This window comes from Panthera leo, chromosome A1 (assembly GCF_018350215.1).
Source record: "Panthera leo isolate Ple1 chromosome A1, P.leo_Ple1_pat1.1, whole genome shotgun sequence".
NCBI classification, from domain to species: Eukaryota; Metazoa; Chordata; class Mammalia; order Carnivora; family Felidae; genus Panthera; species Panthera leo.
Genome location: NC_056679.1, coordinates 227,834,561 through 227,858,658, shown reverse-complemented (window position 1 = coordinate 227,858,658; position 24,098 = coordinate 227,834,561). Strand labels below are relative to the sequence as shown.

The following is a 24,098-nucleotide window of genomic DNA, read 5'->3' as shown; positions in this document are numbered from 1 at the left end:
ATTTATATTTGAGACAGAGAGAGAGCATGAGCAGGGGAGGGGCAGAGAGAGAGAGGGAGACACAGAATCCGAAGCAGGCTCCAGGCTCCGAGCTGTCAGCACAGAGCCCGACGCGAGGCTCTAATTCATGGACTGTGAGATTATGACCTGAGTTGAAGTCGGACACTTAACCGACTGAGCCACCCAGGTGCCCCTATTTTTATTATTATTAGGAGCATGTACTCGGGTTGCAATGGGCTTCTGTATACACTACTAACAATTTACTATTAATTAAAATAGTGTATATAGAAGCCTACTACACGCTGAGTATATTCCCCAAATAACTACAATTATTTTATATATATATATATATACATATATATATGTGTGTATATATATATATGTGTGTATATATATATATATATATACACACATATATATTGTACGCTTTTTATTTAGAATTTTGTTGTTTTACTGCCCTCATCCTTCCACATCTATTTTATCCCCACATTATCTTATAGGTTGGCAGAAATTTGAGCCTTGTTAGCAACTCCAAAAAAACCCTGTACATTGTTCAGACGGCTTCATGTGATGGAGGCAGGTCATAACTTTAATTCAGCCTCTCCTCCTGGAAGAGGCTAGTGGCCAACTTTACATACGGAGCATGAAGACCATAAATGACAAAATTATGTTGCCATAAAAAGGCAGGTGTCCAGCTGGAGAACGGCACAGGCCAAAGCAGAGTAACGTGGAAAAACAGAAAAAATAGAAAAGGGCTAAGCACGAGCTGACTCCCTCATGCCACGAGAGCATGTTCCACATGGCGCATGACAAAGAGTGCTATTCTCTCCTCATCAGGTTAAGCAACAGTACAATCTGCTATAACCCTATCGTCACTAATTGTTTTTATCGTTTCTTTAAGAAAACAACTGAAGCACAAAAACTCCTGTAAACTTGGAAGTATTCCTCAACTCACCACCGTATGTTCTTTTCAATCCTGCCCGGAGGCCCTGTGGAGGCTCATTGGCAAATTTAATGGACATCTGAAGGAGCGTAATGGGGAAGTGCTTATGAACTTCGGTGGTCATCCATAGGCGGAAAGCATCATGGACGATCTCAGTTTCTACAATTATGTCCATTAGCTCATCCATGAAATCGAGCCCCAGATGGCAGTTCTGCAGAAGTGCCCATCCCCCCTAAGTCAACAAGAATAAATGGAAATTAGGCTATTTCATGCTTCACCCAGAGATTCAAATTAAGACATCCTTTAGAAATTGAGTAATTAAAATTTAACAGAGAAGCACTAAATTAATCCAGATAAAAATCTATGGATACAATTACGTTTAGTTGAGATAAGTGTATTTTTTCTTGTCCCTCAACATACCAGCATGCCAACTGCAGTGATAATGTATGGTAGGAGCTGTGAAAAAAAAAACACAGTGAGGCCTCAAAAGAGGTAACAGCACTGCCATGTACAGATGGTCGGATGAAAGCATCCATTTAGCTCAACCTCCTCCCATGTTCCATGAGAAGTACAACAAACGAACATTTTTGTCTTACATTTTTATTTATTTTTGAGAGACAGAGAGAGACGGAGCACAAGTGGGGGAGGGGCAGAGAGAGACTGAGACACAGAATCTGAGAGAGGCTCCAGGCTCTGAGCTGTGAGCACAGAGCCCAATGCAGAGCTCGAACTCACAAACTGTGAGATCATGACCTGAGCTGAAGTCGGACGCTTAACCGACTGAGCCACCCAGGCACCCCTTCAAACAGACATTTTTAAAGGCATGAACTCTTAAGTACAAGGACAGTGAAGGTGGAGACAATACCAGTAACATTTAAAGCAGACTCAAGAAAGCTGAATCCTCAAGTAGCATTCAAGGCAACCTGAGACGTAACCTGATTTATGCCCCATAACATCAAACACTCAAGAGTAGGTGCTAAGATGTTCCTCTGGAAATGGAGAAGACAGGCTCACACAAGAGCCTCTGCTAAAGAAAAAGAGAAAGCTGATTTTTTTTAGGGGGCAAAATAGACAGGGTCCAGACTGGAGGACATCCGCACATGAAGGGTCTAGGAACCTCAATGAAGACAGGTGAAAGAACACTTACCTGCTCAATTTTGAGGCCTATTACCTCCCTTCTCCCGTGGAGTTCCCAGAATACTGGCGGTAGGGCATATACCCTCTAAACTGTGGGAAAACCTTCTCTGGGGAATCTGACCACTCTAAGGACAAGAGCCTTAGAACACAAAAAGCCCTACTTTTGTATAACGCATTTTATGAGCATAAGAATATTCCTTGTATAGGAGCGCCTGGGTGACTCAGTCAGTTGGGCGTCCGACTTCGGCTCAGGTCATGATCTCACAGTCCATGAGTTCAAGCCCTGCATTGGGCTCTGTGCTGGCAGCTCAGAGCCTGGAGCCTGCTTCAGATTCTGTGTGTGTCTCTCTCTCTGCCTGCCACCACCACCCCCCCCCCCCACACACACACACACTCATGCTCTGTCTCTGTCTCTCAAAAAATGAACAAACATTTTAAAAATTTTGAATAAAAGAATATTCCTTGCATAAAGCAACAGAGGCAATAATTTAGTTCACGTAGTAATAATTTACTTAATATCTAATCTATAGACTAGTTTGGCTAAAATGATCTATAATATTCAGATCATAATCTGGAGTTGTTTTCTTGACTGTAACTTCAGATCATTTAGGTTTGACTAGTGCAGCCTGAGTTATTTCTCTTTCCAAGAAATAAACCAAGCACCAAATCTAAAATCTTAGTATAAAACTGATTGCTCTGAAATTTCACATATCCCCTTATATTTTCTTGAGGAATATAGAGTGCTGCTGAATAAGGAAACTATTGTTGGTCCCTTGAAAAATGTTAATTGGCACTGTTCACAATTTTTAAAAAATTAAATGTAAAACGTAACAACCACAGAAAGGGTTGAGCTGCTTTCTGTCAGCCAGCATGCACGGGCATCTGAGAACTTCGCTGTTTCAACCCTCCCCATGGAATCTGTTAGCTGAGTCTGTTTGTTGGGAATTGCCACATTCTGTATTAAATGTTTTGTGTTCTTCTTACTGAGTGGACCATCCATGTTGCCTGTCATATTGCCTCAAACCTTCCTTTTTCTTTTTTTATTAACATGTTATTTACTTTATGTTATTTTTATGTTTTGGAGCACGTGGGTGGCTCAGTCAGTTGAGTGTCTGACTTTGGCTCAGGTCATGGTCTCAGGGTTTGTGGGCTCGAGCCCCACATCAGCCTCTGTGCTGCTAATGCAGAGCCTGGAGCCTGCTTCCAATTCTGCGTCTTCCTCTCCCTCTGCCCCTTCTCTGCTTACACTCTGTCTCTCTGTCTCTCAAAAATAAATGTTAAAAATTTAAAAAATATGTTTTATGTTTTAACTAATCTCTACATCCAACATAGGGCTCGAACCCACAACCCCAAGATCAAGAGTCACACGCTCTACTGACTGAGCCAGCCAGGGGCTCCACCTCAAGCCTTTCTTACAAAACTTTTAAAAAAACTATAACCTCTGACAATTTATAATCACACTAATAATAATAATAAAGATTTTTTTTCTTCTACTTCAAACTAAACTACTAAACAGAAAACATGGATAAACTGAATTATTCCATTTATACTCTAATTTAGTTTCCTGAAACTGTATTTATTAAACACTTATTTATTTTAAATTAGAGTTAAATAATGTCGGTGTTTTTGTTCTAAGCATAGTAATATGTGGAGGGAGGAACAGAAGAAGTGAAAAGAAGGGAGGGAAGAGAGGAGAGGAGGCCAAGAGGAGGGAGAGGCCAGGCATTCTTAAATGTAGATGCTTGTTTTCATCTCTGAGCACACTGTGCCCTCCCAACTGCAGATCAAATGCTCAGACATAGCACAGCATATGTGAGCACCCACTTCCCATCCCGAACCTTCACCAAAGCAGGGGCAGGGCACAATTTGGGAATAGAAGAGGTCCAAGGTAAATATGGGGGTTCCAGAACCTAGTAGGTTCAGGTCTAGACCGGAGGAAATGGACCAGGATGCAGCACAGCAATAAGGGTCTAGATTGAGCGGCCAGGACCTAGAACCCAGTGGTTTCGTGGTTGGCCTGGCGATGGGGGTTTGGGATGGCGTGAAGACAGCCAGTTATGTCGTCAGCAGGGGAATCCCCTGGAGGGTACCGGAGGAGTTTTGAGATATGGGAAAGAGCTCAGACTCAGGGAAGAAGGAGTGGGTCTGGTCTAAAAAAAAGCCAGAAAGGCATCTAGACCAAAACTGCACGTTCTCCAGTAGGAATGAGAAGCCAAGTGCTTCTGCCCTCCCTGCTTGGTCAAGGCATGGAAGAAGAGGGGAGCAGCGGTGAGGGATCCTACAGGCAGAGCTGGACGTGCCAGACCAGAGTAAACACATGAGTGCCCTGTCCTGGAGATGGAATTCTAGAGACAAAATGGAAGAAGGACCTTCAGCATTCAGTTCATTTAAGTCCCTGAAAGTGCCCCAGCTCTGGGTGTGGCTATCCCATTTGCGAGATCACCATACGGTGGCCCCCACGTGAGGCCTGGGTATGGCATGCTCTGCATGCTACAGAATTTGCAAGCCTCAGAGGGTTCTAGGAGCCCCGCCTGGAAGGTGACAAGCCAGGTTTCCTAAAACCTCTGGTACCACTGCGGGGTAATGGCAGATTCCTGGCCTCTGAAACCTGGGCCAGGCATGGGGGGCTCCAGGGCATAGATCACGCATTCTGGAACTCAAGAAAGGCATGGTATGGTGGATTCTGGAATGTGGTGATTCCAAGAGCAGAGCTGGAAGGGCCGGCGCATATGGTGGAGGCAGAGTTGGGGGCTATAGACCCCACTGAGGGTTGGAGATCTGGAGTGGGGCTTCGCATTATGCAAACTGGTTGGGAAATAACATGTCCTGGTCGGCTAAGTTTTCCATAAGTCACGGTTCAGCAGAAAAAGTCTTAAATTATATCTAATTTTTCCATGAAAATTTCCTAATAGACATTATACTTTTCCCTCTTTAGTGAATAACACACAGTGCATAAATTTAAATTCTTATTGATGCTCAAGTTCTTTTCTGCGTTGCTATTCTATAACCTGCAATATCAACAACATAAGAGTAGACATTTGGCCTCACATTCGCCATGGTCTGTTGTAAGAGCCTGCGGGCATGGACCTCCTGGCCCTGGCCCATGGACACATAACGGGTGTCTATTTTTAATCTCTTCCCCAGGGCGATGATGGAATCCGTGGGATCTGAGCCCATAGACAGGAGACAGATGAGTGGTGTCCGCGGGTCAGATTCCTCCCACGTCTTTTCCAAGTCCAGGATGACACCTTCCGCATACTTCTCTCCCATGGAGTCCATGATGTACTTGCGGGCCTGTCAAAGACAGTACAGGAGTCACAAAAAGTGGCTCTATCCCCTTCACGTGTCTGATGCACTGTGGCTTCCAAAGTTCATTTTTATAGATTATCTTGATGCCCAGAGTAATTCTGCTTAGGGAAATAGGACATAGACATTTTTCTTGTTCTATCTCCACTCCATAGGTGGAGGGGCTGTGTTATTTGCCAACACACATCGCACAGTTCAAAGACCAGAACCCAAGTTGGTGGACTCCTTGTCTGGAACCTGGTTCAATACACTGGCTACTTCTTGGTACATAAAAAATGTAAAATATTAGGCGACTGTATTCTTCAGGATGCTTTAAGAGAAATGCACATGCATTCCAATAATCAAGTAAGCAGCACAATGCCTGGGGTTTAATGGATACTTATCAATAGATAACTACTGAATGACTTCTTGTTGAATGAAATATATTAGACGCTTCCTGAATGAATGCATTAATGTTTTAAAGATTTAGTCCATAATTGTTCTCCTAATCACTGTCATATCTTTCCATTTTTGGCTTATCTCCCTTACCGTTAATTTTGGTTTGACTGAAATACATGCTTGCAGTATCACAGGCTATGTCAACTTATCAACCATATATAAATATTTTGAACAACACAGTCTCTTTTCAAATAAGGTAAAATAATTATGTTAGATAAAATACTATTGTGAGTATGACCTTTAGTCTATATTCTCCCTCTGGTAAAAATTGGGTGCCCTCAAAGAAAAACTTCCTTCCATTCTGTTATCTTCTCCCACCCCATTAGAGTAAGACCCACGTTTTTTATCCCCGGTGGGATTCCCCAGAAGAATTGCTCTCACATAATAAGCAGAGCCCAGGTGTGGGTACGACATGAACTGTAACTTTTCCAGGTGCAGGGCAAAGTGAGCCTTGGTGAGGTGGACCTTAGTAGGACCCCACTTTCATTCCCAGAGAAACACAAAACAGTTGTAGGTAGAGTTTCCCTTAAATCAGAGAGGCTTCAGATAGCCAAAGTAAGGGTGGTACTGGTTAAACCATTGTTTTTGACTTAAAAACATCCAAAGTTTGATTTCAGTCAGTAATACAGGCTCTTCTTCCATTTTGAATATCTAGCTATGCTCTATCCATTCTCAAAGTGATTGCCACACCCTACGTCTCTGAGCTTAAAAATGGTCAATCACACCTCTGCACCTGTTCTTTTCTGGGTGCTTTTGAGACATAAATGTGTATGTACCATGTGACACCCTCCGAGAGTGCAATGGTTTTGCAACCAGGCCCTCGAATGTCCCCTGACATGGGCAGTCATACTCAGCTGAAATACCAAGAACAAGCCTGATGCTGCTTATGGGAAATGGGGACTGAATGTACCCACACTGTAGACCTTCTAATATGCTTCCCAAGAAGGTGTCTGGTTGAAAATCACAAAAGGAATATAATGTGAGCATAAGAATTTCAGAGGAGAAAACATTTTTCCAGAGAGGACTTCTAGATCTTAAGACTTGGGTGTTATCATAGGGGCCATGGGAAGGCACTGAAAGACTTTAAAAGCCAAGGAATAGAATATCTTATTTCCATTTCTTATTTCCATTTCTGTATGTTCTCTAGAACATACAGGATTGACTAGGGTGGGCAAGAAGGAGCAAGAGGAGACCCCAGTTAGGAAGCCATGGCTGTGCCCAGCCTATAGATGACAGACGCCAGGATGAAGATGACAAAGTTACAAAGGAGCTTGTAGACTTAAATTTTAGCACTGAACCAAATAAAATGTTACATGAGGGGGTAAAAAGGAAGGAAGAGAGGAAGGGAGGGAGAGGATGAGAGGAGAGGGAGGGAGAAAGCAGAGGAAGTAATAAAGAAAGAGGAGGGAGGGAGGAGGGAAAGAGGGGAGGAAGGAAGTGAGAAAGAGGGGAAGAAAGGGAGGGAAGGAGGAAGAAAGAAAGAAAAAGAAAGAAAAAGAAAGGAAGGAAGGAAGGAAGAAAGAAAGAAAGAAAGAAAGAAAGAAAGAAAGAAAGAGAAAGAAAGAAACAAACTACTTGAACTTTCTACATTGTCCTTAAGGCAACAGTTTGACAATTCTTTTGGGCAAGATAAAAGTAATGAAACTGAGAAGAAAAACTGAAGGAAGGGTGATCTCAGTTGCCCTGTATTGCAAAACTCATTTTTCTTTTCTCAATAAATCATTGAATCTAGTTGTTTTCATGATTCCTTGGTACCTACATGGATTTTGGAGATGGTTACTCCATACGGTTTTAATGCTCCCTCTGGAGAGTGAAGCGCTGAACTTCCTACATCCCATTATAAACCCAGCCTATTTTTACTATATGGCTTCTTGGGAGAAGCACCTAAGGAATCAACCTGAGCTGAATATTCAAGCTGAGTTTTTCATGTGAAGGCAGGACACCGCAGGTCTTGTTAGCAGTGACATTTCCATGATGGTGGGCCAGCAAATTAAAAGTCTTTGAAAAGATGGATCTTTTGGAGGCAGGATTCACATTTAAACCATACGTAAAATTCAAGGAATCTTAAGCCCTCTCCTGCATCAGGGGTGGTGAGGCTTTCTGGGATCACAACTATAGATTTGGGAATACTGTGCTACCCTCTCATCTGCCTCTCCTCCTAGTGCCTTCTCATCATTCCTATTTAAAGAAACGTTCTTTGACTACTAACAAAATGGAGCAGCCATATCATGTCTAAGTTAATATAAAAATGGTATGGAAGAGCAATACATCACCTTTATGTTATACCTATGTGACAACTTAAAAACATGGCATTCTCATTCATTCTTGTACCATTTAGAACAAAGAAGATTAGTAAATCATTTAGCCCAAACGTACACCTCGCTATATTTGTTTATTTTTTCATTTTGCACATAGGTACTGCTAGAAAATTCCAAAGAAGCCTCCAAGAAAATTCACATTGGGATTAAAATTTTCAACATTTCTTTACATTTCAAAGGAAATTCTCCTTAAAAATATTCTCCTAGGGAAAGGAGGACCCTCTTGCACTGTTGGTGGGAATGCAGCCACTCTGGAGAACAGTTTAGAGGTTCCTCAAAAAGTTAAACACAGAACTACCCTACGATCCAGCAGTTGCATTGCTAGGTGTTTACCCAAAGGATACAAAAATACTGATTCAAAGGGACACATGCACCCCAATATTTATAGCAGCATTATCAACAACGGTCAAGCTGTGGAAAGAGCCCAAATGTCTATCGATTGCTGAATGGATAAAGGAGATGTGGTACATATATACAATAGAATATATTACCCAGCCATAAAAAATGAAATCTTGCCATTTGCAATGATGTGGATGGAATTAGAGTGTATATGCTAAGTGAAATAAGTCAATCAGAGAAAGACAAATACCACGATCTCAGTCATATGTGGAATTTAAGAAAGATAATAGATGAACATATGGGAAGGGGAAAAGAAAAAAAAGGAGAGAGGGATGCAAACCATAAGAGACTCTTAACTCTAGAGAACAAATGGAGGGTTGATGGAAGGAGATGGGTGGGCGATGGGCTAGATGGGTGATGGGCATTAAGGAGGGTACTTGTTGGGATGAGCACTGGGTATTATATGTAAGTGATGAATCACTGAATTCTACTCCAGAAACCAATACTGCACCGTATGTTAACTAAAATTTAAATTAAAAAAAAAAAACATATATATATATTCTCCCAGGTGTGCCTGGCTGGCTCAGTCAGCGGAGCATGTGATTCTTAATCTCAGAGTTGTAGGTTCAAGTCCCACACTAGGTGCAGAGATTACTTAAAAATAATAATTAAAAAATCTTTAAAAAAATATATTCTCCTATTTTTTCTAATATGTACTTTTTACCTGGGCAATGGTTCTGTCAGGACACCAGGATCTAATAAGGAGAAGACGTCTAAAGCAGTCAAGAGATTTATCATAGGCATTTGGAAGGGGTTCTTCCTCAGGGTTTTCCTTATCAAACCAAGTTTTCCACATTTTCTCATTTCTTGATATCTGAAATATCAGGGGATAAGAATTGCATCACAGCACAAGAAAATCTTTTAGTAATAGTTCACAGATATTTTTCATCAAACCTTCTGACCATTCCAGACATGTGTGAAAGATATCCTTTGACCTTTTCATTATTTTATATTCTAGTAGCAAAAAGTGTGGAAGTCTAAAATCAAATGTGATTTACGCTAAAGTCACTCTGTATTAATGCCAGCTTACACCTAGTTTTTGAAGTAGGGAGAGTCTTGATTTGTTTAATATCTTCTAATGCCTTTGTGGTAACAATTTTGTAAGGAATAAAGAAATCAATGAAAACTCATTTTCATTATTTTAAGGAAATCTGATTTGCTCCATGAAATCCTCTCATGATCAAGAACAAATTCATTTAGTTATTCACATATGCTTCCTCATTTCCCAGGACCACTCCTGGCACAAAAGAAGACATTTAATGCATGTTTATTATTGAACAAAAAGCTTTTTGGTCAATATTCTATTAATCTAGAGTAATTTGAAATATACCATTTCATATCATCATCGAATGAATAATGATACACATGTTTCCTTTAGGTAATTGAGAAAGAGGAAAAGAATACAGTCCATTATCCTTTAGAGCTTAAAAACTCAAAGAGAGACAAGCATTCTGTCGGTAATCATCTCAAAAACATAGAACAAACAAACAACATCTGAAGATAAATGTAATCCTATGTTCTCTGGTATATTCCCTTCGATTAAAGCCCCTGGTATATTGCTGGGAGGCCTAATCAAAGGAAAAGGCATTCCAGATCTGTATTTAGAAAGTATCATATAAGAGTAAAAAACAATAACTTCCTTCAGTCATCAAAGACTATATGACATGGAGGGATTTCAGCACAAGATAATCTCCATAAGACAGCAACTGTTACTGAACAGATATCAGTCCAGGAAAGGTCACTAGCAGTCACCTTCGAGGGGAATAAGCTAGAGTGCATTAAAACCTCCCAAATGAAAGTTATTTCACTACATGGTAGAAATAATGCAGATCACCAGACATAGGCCAAAACATAAAAATACATAAAAACATACAAAGCATTTTTAAAAAGCTGAACATTAAGCTTCTGGTCAACTTAAGCTGGGAGGAAAGTGAAGAACCAACCTTAGCACAGGTTCTGGTCATAAAAAAGCCTACAGCTCATGGCTGAATAAAGCCACCTTGCTGTCAGTGTGACCTCTCTGGTCTTCTGATTTTTAAGAATCTGTTTCCTGGTTTGTCTCAACTGAACTCTCCAGACCCAACTTCCATGATCCCAGTACATACACAATTCATAGGGAACTGGCTGGTTGGGAAAGGACAATAACTTGTAAAGATAAGGGGCCAAGCACTGGCATTAGATGTAAGTCCAGATGCCTGGCTAAAGCAATATAATGGTGGAAGGACAAGGAGAGGAAGAAGAAGAGAGACAAGGACAAATGGGCAGGCATTTAGATACAGGCTCTTTGTATTTTTTTTTTTCCATTCAATCTCCTCTTAACTGTATCTAATGATCTAATTAAATCTATCAGTTTCCCCACTTGTGGATTTCCAGTTGGTGATACTGACATATGGTACAGGACAATAGTAAACTTGGGTGGAGTTCGCTTTATCAGAGAGTTGAGTGAGCATGAGCAAGGTCAAACACAGGTAATACCATTGTATGAGTGACAAAGTGAAAAAATCTCTCTTCTGCAAATACTGTAGCTGGTGATAAATCAGGAAGCTGCTCCCCATGACACTGCCATAAGTTTATTCAAAGCACAAGTTACCTGATCAAGGACATCAGAAAACTGTCTAAGTTTGCTGAGTGCCACTAAATTCAGCCACGTCATGTCCAGGATCCATTTGGATGGTTTAGGAGGACAAGCTTTAAGGTCCAATGAGGCACCTCCTTTAAAATTAAACATATAAAGTTACTAGACTTTTCTTTCTTTACTCTAAAACAGTCTGTTTACAACAGCTTTTGCTTACACTTTTCATTTTAATTATTTTACAACCTTGACATTTTTTTAACTCAGAAAGGTGTCATCGTAATGGACAAGCTTTAAAATTTAATAAAGGAATAGATGATTTTAGAAAAACACACTTGAGAATCAGCAATATAAGTGTGGCCCAGGAGGATGCTGAATTCTGTCCTAGCCCCATCTGGCCAAGGTCTGGGACAAGGCAGCTCATCTGTCTGGGTCTCTGTTTCCAAATATATGTACGCTGGGAATAATGAAGCCTGGATGTTGTGATAACGACAGAAGGACAGAAAACACATGTGTAAAGCACACGAAATGGGATCAAGACCAGAGCAGAGGGTCACTAAATGAGTAGCTACTGTCAATGTTAAGAAGTGCATGATGTTCACACAAGCTCTTTCAAGGAGAGAATTTATCTAGAAATGTCAGCAGCACTACATGTGTTTAAAGAGTTCTCATCTATAAATCAGCATATTATCTATATCCATTTTGAGCACATCCAAGGATCCTGTGTTGTATCACTTATTTTTGGTCAATCTAACCACAGCAAATATTTCCAGTGGGTAGTGACTCTTATCTTGCTGCTGATTTACCTAAGCTCATGCGATTCATGTAACTCTCACAGTACCGTAAAATAAATGACACCTTAAAATGTTATGGTTGCTCACCTCAGAAAAACTAAATGTGTAAACAGTCATATTTTAAGTCAGAGGAAGAGTTAGAAAGTCTTTATAGGATATAATATACTGTTCAATAAACACCATCTATTAAAATGTTTCAGGGAAAATATGCTCCAAGCATAATTCTTAAAAGAATATAACCAATGCATTTGGTTACCTTTAAAATCCTTTTCTGAACAGAGCAGGTCATGAACAAATAACAATACTCAAGATATTTATTGAGCCAATCTCTACTTTATCCAGGTACCCCATGGACCCCACTAAATTACTATCTTTTGCCAAATCCATCTTAGTATATTTCCAAGAAGGTAAGTGTGGCCTTGAAGCAATTTTGATAAGATTATTAACTCACAAAATCAAAACAGATTGCTTTAATGGCAGGGAGTAGTTAAAGACCTAAGGACAGCGGCATTGTGTTGAAAAATGTCATACCGATTTCTATGGAAACCGTCCATTTTCCAACAAACTCAAAAGAATGAGATATTCACTAGAGAGTTAGGGAGGGGCGCCTGGGTGGCGCAGTCGGTTAAGCGTCCGACTTCAGCCAGGTCACGATCTCGCGGTCCGTGAGTTCGAGCCCCGCGTCAGGCTCTGGGCTGATGGCTCGGAGCCTGGAGCCTGTTTCCGATTCTGTGTCTCCCTCTCTCTCTGCCCCTCCCCCGTTCATGCTCTGTCTCTCTCTGTCCCAAAAATAAATAAAAAACGTTGAAAAAAAAATTAAAAAAAAAAAAAAAAAAAAAAAAGAGAGTTAGGGAGAAGCTATTTGTGGGAAGGAAAGGGTGTTTCTTGCAACCAAAGCATTATTCATTGTTTAGTAGAGTAACTGTGTCATGAATATCTTATCTGCTTTAACAGTGTACAATGGGTCACAGAGAATGATTGTAATGGGTTGGGGACAGATGTATTTCTGGATAATATGGCACCAGATTAAATGTACTTCTGATGAATAAATGGTTGGAATAGGAATAATTCAAAATAAGTTCTCAAGATGATTGAGACTTACGCTGTTGCTTTCATTCTGGAAACCCTTACTTTCGGAAAAAGTAAGTTCCAATTTTTAAGGTAATACTTTGTAAAAATGATGTGTTCTTATAACAAAAAATGTATACAAGTTACACCACACAGTTATAAAGCGGTATAGCCAAAGCAGATTTAGCACGCCATCTGGACTGATCCTTTCCCACCTTGGAGATGAGCAAATTAAAAGACCAGTATCAAAGTACTGTTGCTATCTGAATAACATTTTCAGGGTGCCTGGTGGCTAAGTTGGTTAAGCATCCCACTCTTGATCTTGGCTCAGGTCATGATCTCGCGGTTCGGGAGTTCAAGCCCCGAGTCGGGCTCTGCACTGACAGCACAGAGCCTGCTTGGGATTTTCTCTCTCCCTCTCTTTCTGCTCCTCCCCTCCTCCCTCACTCTCTCTCTCTCTTTCTCAAAAAAATCAAAAACGGGGGCGCCTGGGTTGCTCAGTCAGTTAAGTGTCCGACTTCGGCTCAGGTCATAAGCTCACGGCCCGTGGGTTCGAGCCCCGCGTCAGGCTCTGTGCTGACAGCTCAGAGCCTGGAGCCTGTTTCAGATTCTGTGTCTCCCTCTTTCTCTGACCCTCCCCTGTTCATGCTCTCTCTCTGTCTCAAAAATAAATAAATGTTAAAAAAAAAATCAAAAACGTTTTTAAAAAATCTTTAAATAACATTTTCAAACAAGTGAACTCCCTCTGCAGGGGAGTTCACTCACTGGGTAACTGTCACTAAACATAACCAGCAAAGAGCAATCTTACAACGTAACTGCATTCCGAAGTTTCTTCTGACACTCCATTTCATAAAGCAGCATTCTAAAACTGTTGAATGCCAAAGACCCACAAAAGCTGTCCAGCCTACGCCAGCCGGGGACTAATCAAAACAAACTAAAATACTAAAGAAAATATCACAATGCCTATCATTTGCTGAACACGTTCCATGTGCCGAGATTTACAGAAATTGTACGACTTCTCAAGAATCTGATGATGTAGATTTGACTATCCTTGTCTTACAGCTGAGGAGGCTGAAGCCTGAAAAAAGTTAAAGAATCTGCTTGAGACACTCATCAAGAAATCAGCAAAGTCACTATTCTCACTTAGTCTTGCTAAACCTAATCCCACATCTGCTATCATCATGCCAAACTGTAACACACTTTACGGTATTTCAACCAGACCTGGATGCATTTCATGAGGAAATGCATTTCGTGTCGGGAACAACTTGCCACAGTAAATGCCCATCAGCTGGAGGACCAGTCAATGAGACAGTATTATTGGAAGGGCTCGGCGAAAAAGTCAACCCCGACACCAAACATCTAAGGGATGTCTCCCCAGTTCATCCACGTGCTCCAATTTAGGAAAACTGAAAAATAAAGAAACCTAAGGAGCAAGAGTTCGAGGGTTAGAGACAAAGAATTAAAGACAGAGAGAGAGAGAGAGAGAGATTGTCCATAAATCATACATTTCTTTTTTTCTTTTTAAGTTTCTTTATTTATTTTGAGAGAGAGAGAGAGAGAGAGAGAGAGAGAAACCAAGAGAAGGGAGGCACAGAGAGAGAGGGAGAGAGAGAGAGAATCCTAAGTAGGCTCTGGGCTGTCAGTACAAAGCCCAACACAGACCTTGATCTCACGACCCTGGGACACTGAGACCATGACCTGAGCCAAAACCAAGAGTTGGATGCTTCACGGACTGAGCTACCCAGACGCCCCATAAATCATACATTTCTAAGTTCAAGTGTAACCAAATGAGTCTTTGTTGTTTCTATAAGATACATATGCAAATGCATATTTAAACAAACACGAATATGCATTTATTCACATATGGCTGTGGACCCACACATACCCTCAAGGCACAGCATGTGCCTACCCACACCCCTTCCCTACTGCTCCTTCAGCGTCCTTTTCAAGTTCCTCTGCAAATCTACTCTCCAGGTAAACATGAAAATCTCCCCCCCACCTACTGTAGATAAACATGTGTCTCATCTATAAAGAGATGGCTTAGAAAGGTGTAGTAGATAAAGCCATTTCGACCCGAGCATCATTTCCACAGTTACTTTAAATATTTTTTGTCCAGACATTCAAGAACGTGACTGCAAATTTGTTTCCTAGCCTTCCACTGGGCTGTATTGTGCAGTGGCACAGGGGACCTGCCTGCGAGCAATGCCTCAACAGATACAGAATCAATATCGGCAAGATGAGCTCCACAATCACCCCCCCCCCACACACACACACCATGGCTCCAGCCTCAGTCATGGGAGGCTTGACTCCCACCAGAGCATTGATGCTGTCTTCCTTTGATACTCTTCCTTTGCATGTCCCCAAGGCCAGCGACCCCTGCTCCTCCAGGCCTTTACTCACTTGTCCATCTCTCAGGGAGGCCTACCCATTAGATACCCCACTAAATATCCCATTTAGAATATTAATTCCCAGTCCACATACCCTGTAACTCCCCATCCCCCTTTTCCTGCTTTGCCTTTTGTATAGTGCCTACTAGCTTCTCCCATTCTACACAATTTACTTGTTGTTTTATGATGTACCCCAAGTGCCTAGTCTGTGCCTTGGCATAGTAGTAGGTTCTCAATAAATATTCATGCAATAAATGAACAAATAAAGTATTTCACGTATACGCAATCTCCAATGACATGCAAGGAAACTACTGTAGCCAGAAAAAAAAAAAAAATACCGCACAAGACCTTCAAAGAATTTGTACATCTGGACCCATGTACAACGCTTTCCATTGTTATACTGACCTTTAATAAGGGTGAGAAACTCTTCATGCTTCACTCGGTTCCTCTGGATGTCGATCTTCAGGGTAAGCAGCAAGGTGAATAAGAACTTGTGCTCCTCATACAATCCCCGGGCTGCATACTTGTAAACCTCGTAAGTCATATGCTCAATGATATTAGCAATCCTCTTGCTTGTGATTGGGCTCTTGGCCGACCTGCAGGAGAGAACACTTAAATCCAGCTTACCCCACTGCCCTTTCCCATTGTCCATAAAAACAACCTCTTTAACGGCAAATACATAACTTTGGAGAGCCAGTTCCTTTGTACACAAGAATCAGCATCCTCAATCGAAAATAACAAGCATTCTCTCAACATAAAATGACATAACAGAATCCTCAGTGTTGCCTAAATCGATTTTACCCGCAGGATAATGTCACTCACAAAAAAAAAGTCTTGGGAATTTTCTTGTGTAACAGAAACACACAAAACCAAAGGGATCAATCAATGGATGAAGAGTTGATGGGCCTGTCTCTGAGCATAAAATGACAAATGAGAATGATTTGTTAACACCCTGGTAATTACACTACACTTAGATTAAAAAAAGAAAAAAAGACTCAGTAGCAAAAGGAAAAGAAGTTACAAATGTAATGTCATCATTCTAGCCCACAGATATAGAATTCAGCTTGGCTTCCTGAGTGCAGACGTACCGGGCTAAGGAAAGGTCAAACAAGCCAAGAAACTGGCGGAGCGAAGTCTGATACATTTCATTAACCAAGCGCATCTCAGTGATGAGGAAGTACAGGATGCTGCCCCGTGTTGCCACTGAAAGACAGAGAGCAAGGTTGCTTGTGCTACGAGGGTGGAAAATAAATGATCTGTGCCCAGACCAGCCTAAACTCTAAATGAAAACAACAAGTTTTATTTTTATCAATGACTATCTACCAGCTCTGAGAGTCTAGAGCAATGCTCATTATATATATTTAACTCTTATTTATAAGCTCTGTGTAAGCACTCTATTTGTGTTTATCACACAGCATTTTTCCATTTTAGAACCTCTTATGGATTTAGAACCCTTATGAATTTCACTATATTTTTTCATAGGTAGAAAAGGTAACTGATGGGATCGCAAACACTCTAACACCCAGCAAAGTGTGTAGGCATTTTATGGACCTCATTCTTAAGCTCCATGAGGAAGCCTTGACTAAGCTTGGGGTCAGGGTGGCAAAACAAGGCATCATCGCAAAGATGATGCTCCTGACTCTCCAGCAGCAGATGATGCTGTTTTGATTATTTTTTTCAGAAAGAATGATAAATTTCTAAAGGGAATTGAGTTCTTTTAGCAGGCCCCTCTTGTAACCAATGAACAACACTGCTTTGCAAATTGCTGAGTAAGACTAAAGCACTCCCAGGAGACCAAGGAACTACCTTCCTAATACAAAGACTGCAAACAAAACACCGGCTCATTGTGACCAAATGATAAAGAACTAATGAGCAGCCCATAAACGCTAAACTAATTCCTTAAATTTCAAAACTGTAGTCAGACGTTCTTTAAAAGGTCTCCCTTTTTACTTTCTAATTTAAAAATAAGTTCACAGGGACCTGAAAGAATTTGCTAACTAACATGGATTATCAGCACCTAGAGAATTTACACTGTTAAAAAATGTTTTCTCCCAGTCTTACTGTATATGTCCCAACGCAACGTCACAAAACAGGAGCGGCCACCCCACTTCACACAGCCCTTACTTCCTTCAGTTTCTCTGATTTTGGTTTGTTTCTCACTTCATTTTCCTGTGACATTTGTCTTTCATTACCAAACTCACCAGGTCTGTATTCCTCCCGGGCTGAGTTAATCTGAATTTCTGTCTCTGCCGAAATCTCCAGCTTCTGTGTCACCTCTTCCGCAGTCTTTTTTGTGTTGCTCAGCACGACGATGAGACTCTCGTCTTCCACCAGGGACCCCTGGGTACTCGTCAGCCGGTAAAGCAAATTATCTTCTAGCTCCTTCATCCTTCTTTTGTTTGCAGTTACATCTTCTAGGAGATGAGTTCTCTCTTTCTCCAATTCCTGTTAATTTGCATAAATATATTTTCTTCCTTAATTAACAACTATTGTTTGGCCATCCCTGACAAAGTTCACCTAGAGGACTGTTCTCAAGCTCCTGTAATGTAGTTATCATATGTGGCTGCAGGAACTTCATGAAAATAAGAGGGGAGCTAATGGAGGAAAGAATTGGTAGCAAACAATGTGAAACTTACTAAAAATACTATCAATATCCACCGAACCGTCTATTTATTTCCTAAAGTCAAATCACGATACGTGACTTTTGTGATTATATTTAAGCTTGTTTGAAAAGTGAAATATATTGAAAATATATTGAAATATATTTGAAAAGACACACACAGATCTCAGAATAGATTCATTGTCTTCCCTTAGTCTCTTACTGATAAGAGCTCTGTTGTTTGACTGTGATTATGTTCAACCTGCTAGTTGAAACAGTATCCAGTTCTCTGAAAAGCAAGGGTCCAAATGACAGGCAAACAACCTGTACCACTGCTGCAGGTACATTTCAACTGAAAAATGTTCTGGGCCTGAACAGGTGCTACTCTCTCCATGACAAGTAAAGTTTTACATCTTTCCTGAAGATCTTTATAGATAGCTGGGGAGAGAATGGTTTAGAAAGATTATTGTCCATATTGGTTACTTCTTCTTCTTGGTGGTTTGGAGAGGGAGAGTCCGTGGAACAGAAGGAGAAAAAAGATGGGACCAGTGAGAATGGGGAAGCAGGGAACAGCCGTGACACAGAACCAGCCAAAGGCAGGGGCGCCTGGGAGGCTCAGTCGGTTAAGTGTCCGACTTTGGCTCAGTTCATGATGTCACATTTTGTGGGTTCGAGCCCCGCGTTGGGGTCTGTGCTGAACTCTTGCTCAGAGACTGGAGCCTGCTTCAGATTCTGCGTTTCCTTCCCTTTCTGCCCCTCCCCCGCTCGCATTCTGTCTCACTCTGTCTCTCAAAAATACATAAATGTAATTTTTTTTTAAACTTAAAAAAAAAAAAAAAGAACCAGCCAAAGGCAGCAGGAAGCCCAGAGGCAGGAAGACAACAGAGAGGATGAGCCTCTGGCACCAAGTCAAATTGTACACAAAAGTCAGATTATTTAATGAGAGGCTCTAATTCTGAAGCTAGTAAAAGAATCAAAAATGGAAAGGACAGTGAGGGGCAGAAGACATGAATAGACACTTTTCCAAAGAAGGCATCCACATGGCCAACAGACACATGAAAAGATGCTCAACGTCACTCATCATCAGGGAAACACAAATCAAAGCCACACTGAGATACCACCTCACGCCGGTCAGAGTGGCTAAAATGAACAAATCAGGAGACTATAGATGCTGGTGAGGATATGGAGAAATGGGAACCTTCTTGCACTGTTGGTGGGAATGCAAACTGGTGCAGCCGCTCTGGAATATAGTGTGGAGGTTCCTCAAGAAATTAAAAATAGGGGGCGCCTGGGTGGCTCAGTCGGTTAAGCGTCCGACTTCGGCTCAGGTCACGATCTCGCGGTCCGTGAGTTCGAGCCCCGCGTCAGGCTCTGGGCTGATGGCTCGGAGCCTGGAGCCTGTGTCCGATTCTGTGTCTCCCTCTCTCTCTGCCCCTCCCCCGTTCATGCTCTGTCTCTCTCTGTCCCAAAAATAAATAAACGTTAAAAAAAAAAAAAAAAAAAAAAAAAGCTTCCTTAGTGGTTATTTCAATTCATTGATTCACTACATAAGAATCTCAAATTTGAAAAAATGTAATAATTAGTACAGAAAGTGACATTTCATGGCACCTACAAAATTCCTTTCCATAAGCAGCTATAACAAAAGAACTCACACTACCATTACACTAAGAAAGAAAGTAGGGGCACCTGGGGGGCTGGGTTGGTTCAGCATCCCATTCTGGATTTCAGCTCAGGTCATGATCCCAGGGTCATGGGATCAAGCCCTGTGTTGGGCTCCGTGCTGAGAATGGAGCCTGCTTGAGATTCTCCCTCTCCCTCTGCTCCTCTCCCCATCTCGTGCTCTCTCTCCCTCTAGAAAGAAAGAAAGAAAGAAAGAAGAAAGGAGGGAGAGAGGGAGGGAAGGAAGGAAGGAAGGAAGGAAGGAAGGAAGGAAGGAAGGAAAGGTAGCTAAAGGGAAAAATTCAAATATTTTTTATTCCCACATTTTGCACACTATCATGATCATTCCTGAGTTCCTACAGGTGAGCGTTATAAAAATCCTCACCTGAAATAAAGAAGATGTAGTTTCTATATACAATGGAATACTACTTGGCAATGAGAAAGAATGAAATCTTACCATTTGCAACAATGTGGATGGAACTGGAGGGTATTATGTCGAGTGAAATAAGTCAGTCAGAGAAAGACAGATATCATATGTGTTCACTCATATGTGGATCTTGAGAAACTTAACAGAAGACCATGGGGGACGGGAAGGGGAAAACATAGTTTCAAACAGAGAGGGAGGGAGGCAAACCATAAGAGACTCTTAAATACAGAGAACAAACTGAGGGGGCATGGTGGGATGGGGGAGAGGGGGAAATGGGTAATGGGCATTGAGGAGGGCACCTGATGGATTGAGCACTGGGTGTTATATGGAAGCGATATATATATATATATATATATATATATATATATATATATATATATATATGCATTAAGCTAGATATATATATATCTAGCTATCTAGATATATATATATATATATATATATATATATATATATCTAGCATTAAGCATATTATCTAGCATTAGGCTGAAATAAATCTAGACATTAAAAAAAGAAAACCTCCTCACCTGAAGAAGGCAGATAAGGGAGGAATGTAAAGCCATGGGAAGAACGATGGTTTGGCAACAGGAAGACATAGGTTTGAATCACAGCTCCCAGGATCTAACGGCTGCCTGACACTGGCCATGTTATGTGACGCCATGAGCCTCAGTTTCCTCATCTGTGAGCTGGATGTAAAAACAGCTCAGAGAGTGAGTATGAGGATGTAAGTAGGAAAGCAGCTACAACAGTAACCGAATCATGATAGCTGCTCAAAAGATGTGTCTCCTCTCTTATCCCCTCCCTTGATTCATTCCAAGCATGGATTTTTGGAAGCATTATAATACTTATTTGGGAAATAAGCAGTTTGAAAAATAAAATTATAGGTTGGCACAAAATAAATCATACTTTAGAATTTCACACATCATTACAAAAGCATAATAAAGTGGCTGAAAAAGGGATAAAAGGGATAAAAACTTTCGAATCTTGTACTTATGCTAAGGGTGCATGTTTTTATGTCTGCTGGGAACGGACAGAGCATGGGGCTGTCAAATCCATAAACCGCCCCCTGTCTTATCAGTTCTTCCAACATAATATGTTTTCTTCCTCCATCCATTTCTTCCATTTGCAGAGCCACTGCCCTGGTTTAGGCTTTAATTATTCCTCGTGGACTACTCTCCATAAGTGGTCTCCTTGCTCACCCCCTTCTCTGCCATCACCCCCTTTCCTGCTCCTTCCCTCAGCTGTTTGGAAAGGTCCAAAATTCTCAACACAGTTTGCAAGACTTATTACAACCTACATTTCCACTCTCATCTCCACTTGAGAGCTATGGAATCAGTACTAAACCCCCCATGTTGCTTATGAAAGCCATTATTCACAAGAGCAACAGTTACTATAATGTGGACAAAAGAGCAAATTATTCAATTCCTCATTTTAAAAAATAGCAAGTTAAAGCTTGAACATTATTGAGATGGTTGTGGTCAATTCAATGTCATTGTTAACACCAATCACTTTGTCATTTAAAGTAACCACCTACATCCCCAAAGAATTACAATGAGGCTAAGGAGTACATTTCCCCCCAAAGATTAAAACTGACAAAATAATATACCCTAAAGTAAATAGTACAATTTAAAGCAATTTGGATTTTTTGTTGTTGTTTTCTGTTTCTTCTTTTTTTTAATATGACTTATTGTCAAACTGGCTAACATACGGTGTAAAGTGCGCTCTTGGTTTTGGGGGTCGATTCCCAGGGTTCATCGCTTCCATACGACACCCAGTGCTCGTCCCAACAAGTGCCCCTCTTAATGCCCATCACCCACTTTCCCCTCTCCCCCACTCCCCCATCCACCCTCAGTTTGTTCTCTGTATTTAAGAGTCTCTTATGGTTTGCCTCCCTCCCTTTCTGTTTGTAACTATTTTTTCCCCCTTTCCTTCCCCCGTGGTCTTCTGTCAACTTTCTCAAGATCCACACATGATATCTTTCTCTGACTTATTTCACTTAGCATAATACCTTCCAGTTCCATCCACGTTGCTGCAAATGGCACGATTTCATTCTTTCTCAACGCAATTTGGAATTATGAAAGCAACCTGTCATGTACCAAATAGTAGGTAAATGACCAAATGCTACAATGGGACAATAGTTATGGAAAAGATAAAGTTATCTCTGAAGGAAAGTAGAACAATTTATTCAAGATTTTATTTTTCATTTATTTTTTAAAATTTTTTAATGTTTGTTTTTAAGAGAGAGAGCATGAGTTGGGGAAGGACAAAAAGAGAAGGAGACACAGAATCTGAAGCAGGCTCCAGGCTCTGACCTGTCAGCACAGAGCCCAATGTGGGGCTTGAACTCATGAACCGTGAGGTCATGACCTGAGCCGAGGTCGGATGCTTAACCTAATGGACTGAACCACCCAGGCATCCCTCATTCAAGCTTTTAAAATGGAAAACCTCTTTGGGGATAAGGGTTTAGGTATAGTTTCATTTGTATGGCTGATTTAGACATAGTTCTGTTGAACCATAACTTAGGTCCCCCAATATATAAGAAGATATAATATATAATAAGAAGAAGCAAAATATAAAGATAATAAATATAATAATAAGGAGCAAAATTAATCAAAATCGTTTTGTCTATAAGCATTTTTCCCACCAAAGGGATTATTTCAACACACACACACATACACACACACACAGAGGTAGACATTTGTGCTATGTATTCTATATACTAAGGCTGTCGTGTAAATGTTTTACATAAACTGTGATAATAAGGGGCACCTAGGTGGCTCAGTAGGTTAAGTGTCTGAATTCAGCTCAGGTCATAGCTGGGTTCAAGCCCTGCATCAGGCTCTCTGCTGTCAGTGTGGAGCCTGTTTCAGATCCTCTGTCTTCCTCTCTCTGCCCTGCCCCTGCTCATGTGTGTGTTCTCTCTCTCTCTAAAATAAATAAACATTAAAAGAAATTAACCTGTGGGGCGCCTGGGTGGTTCAGTCGGTTGAGCGTCCGACTTCGGCCCAGGTCATGATCTCACAGCTTTGTGAGTTCGAGCCCCGCGTCGGGTTCTGTGCTGACGGCTAGGAGCCTGGAGCCTGCTTTGGGTTCTGCGTCTCCCTCTCTCTCTGCCCCTAACCCACTCACATTCTGTCTCTGTCTCTCTCAAAAATAAATAAACATTAAAAAAAATTTTTTAAACAATTAATACAGGATGTATTTTTTTTTAAAACATTAACCTGTGATAATAAGAAAAGCATCCACAAAGTGAGTAAGAAAGTACAGTAGTGATTCAGGATGATTTCATGAAACATACTATCTATTAATTAAATGATCAAAAATTAAGTGGCTCAACAAAGACGCAAATGAAAACTAAAATTATTTGTGTACATAAACTGCATCTGTAACCACGGTTTTGAAATCAGTGAAAGGAAACAGACGATGGCCCTCGAGAGCCCTCCTTTCTCATGGATCACCCAGGCTTTCGTTCCCAAAGGCTCCATCTCTTCTGCATCTTACACTGGGGGTTACAGTAGAAAGATTAAGCAAGAGAACTCAGACTTATTTGTTCTCCATACCAGTGAGCTCACGATACTGACGTCCGTTCAGGGCTTCGTTATATTATTTCTCCTCTCGGTTCCACTGAGTTTGAGTGATTCTTCCACCTCCGAAGGAAATGAAGTGTTGGACCTGCTCGCTCATCTAGGATTCTGAACAAGGTGAGCCCTGAAGCCCTGTGTTGTGTGGCCAGTAAATGCTGTTAATCTATGTTAGTATTTTTCTCCTAATAGTATACGGTTCTCTTTGAGTTTCTGTCTTGTTCTCTGGGGGCAAGGTGAGAGTGAATCCAAGGAAGTTGTTGTTGTTGCTGCTGGTTTATTATTATCATCATCATCATCATCATCATCATCATTATTTTAACGTTTATTCACTTTTTGAGAGACAGAGACAGAGTGTGAGCAGGGCAGGGGGCAGAGAGAGAGGGAGACACAGAATCTGAAGCAGGTTCCAGGCTCCGAGCTGTCAGCACAGAGCCTGACGCGGGGCTTGAGCCCACGAACTATGAGAT

The 24,098-nt window shown here is 41.1% G+C and overlaps 1 protein-coding gene across 1 annotated transcript in view; it reads right to left on the bottom strand.

The window, feature by feature from the left end:
* The window catches only part of DNAH5 (dynein axonemal heavy chain 5), a 279,701-nt gene that overhangs the window by 18,084 nt on the left and 237,519 nt on the right, over positions 1-24,098 (bottom strand). The window contains exons 66-72 of the mRNA XM_042953052.1: positions 17,564-17,807; positions 16,451-16,565; positions 15,768-15,958; positions 11,132-11,253; positions 9,206-9,355; positions 5,129-5,374; positions 956-1,175 (exon numbers count right to left, since the gene is read on the bottom strand). Coding sequence (XP_042808986.1) covers positions 956-1,175; positions 5,129-5,374; positions 9,206-9,355; positions 11,132-11,253; positions 15,768-15,958; positions 16,451-16,565; positions 17,564-17,807 — 1,288 coding nt within the window. The remainder of the gene's footprint in view (positions 1-955; positions 1,176-5,128; positions 5,375-9,205; positions 9,356-11,131; positions 11,254-15,767; positions 15,959-16,450; positions 16,566-17,563; positions 17,808-24,098) is intronic.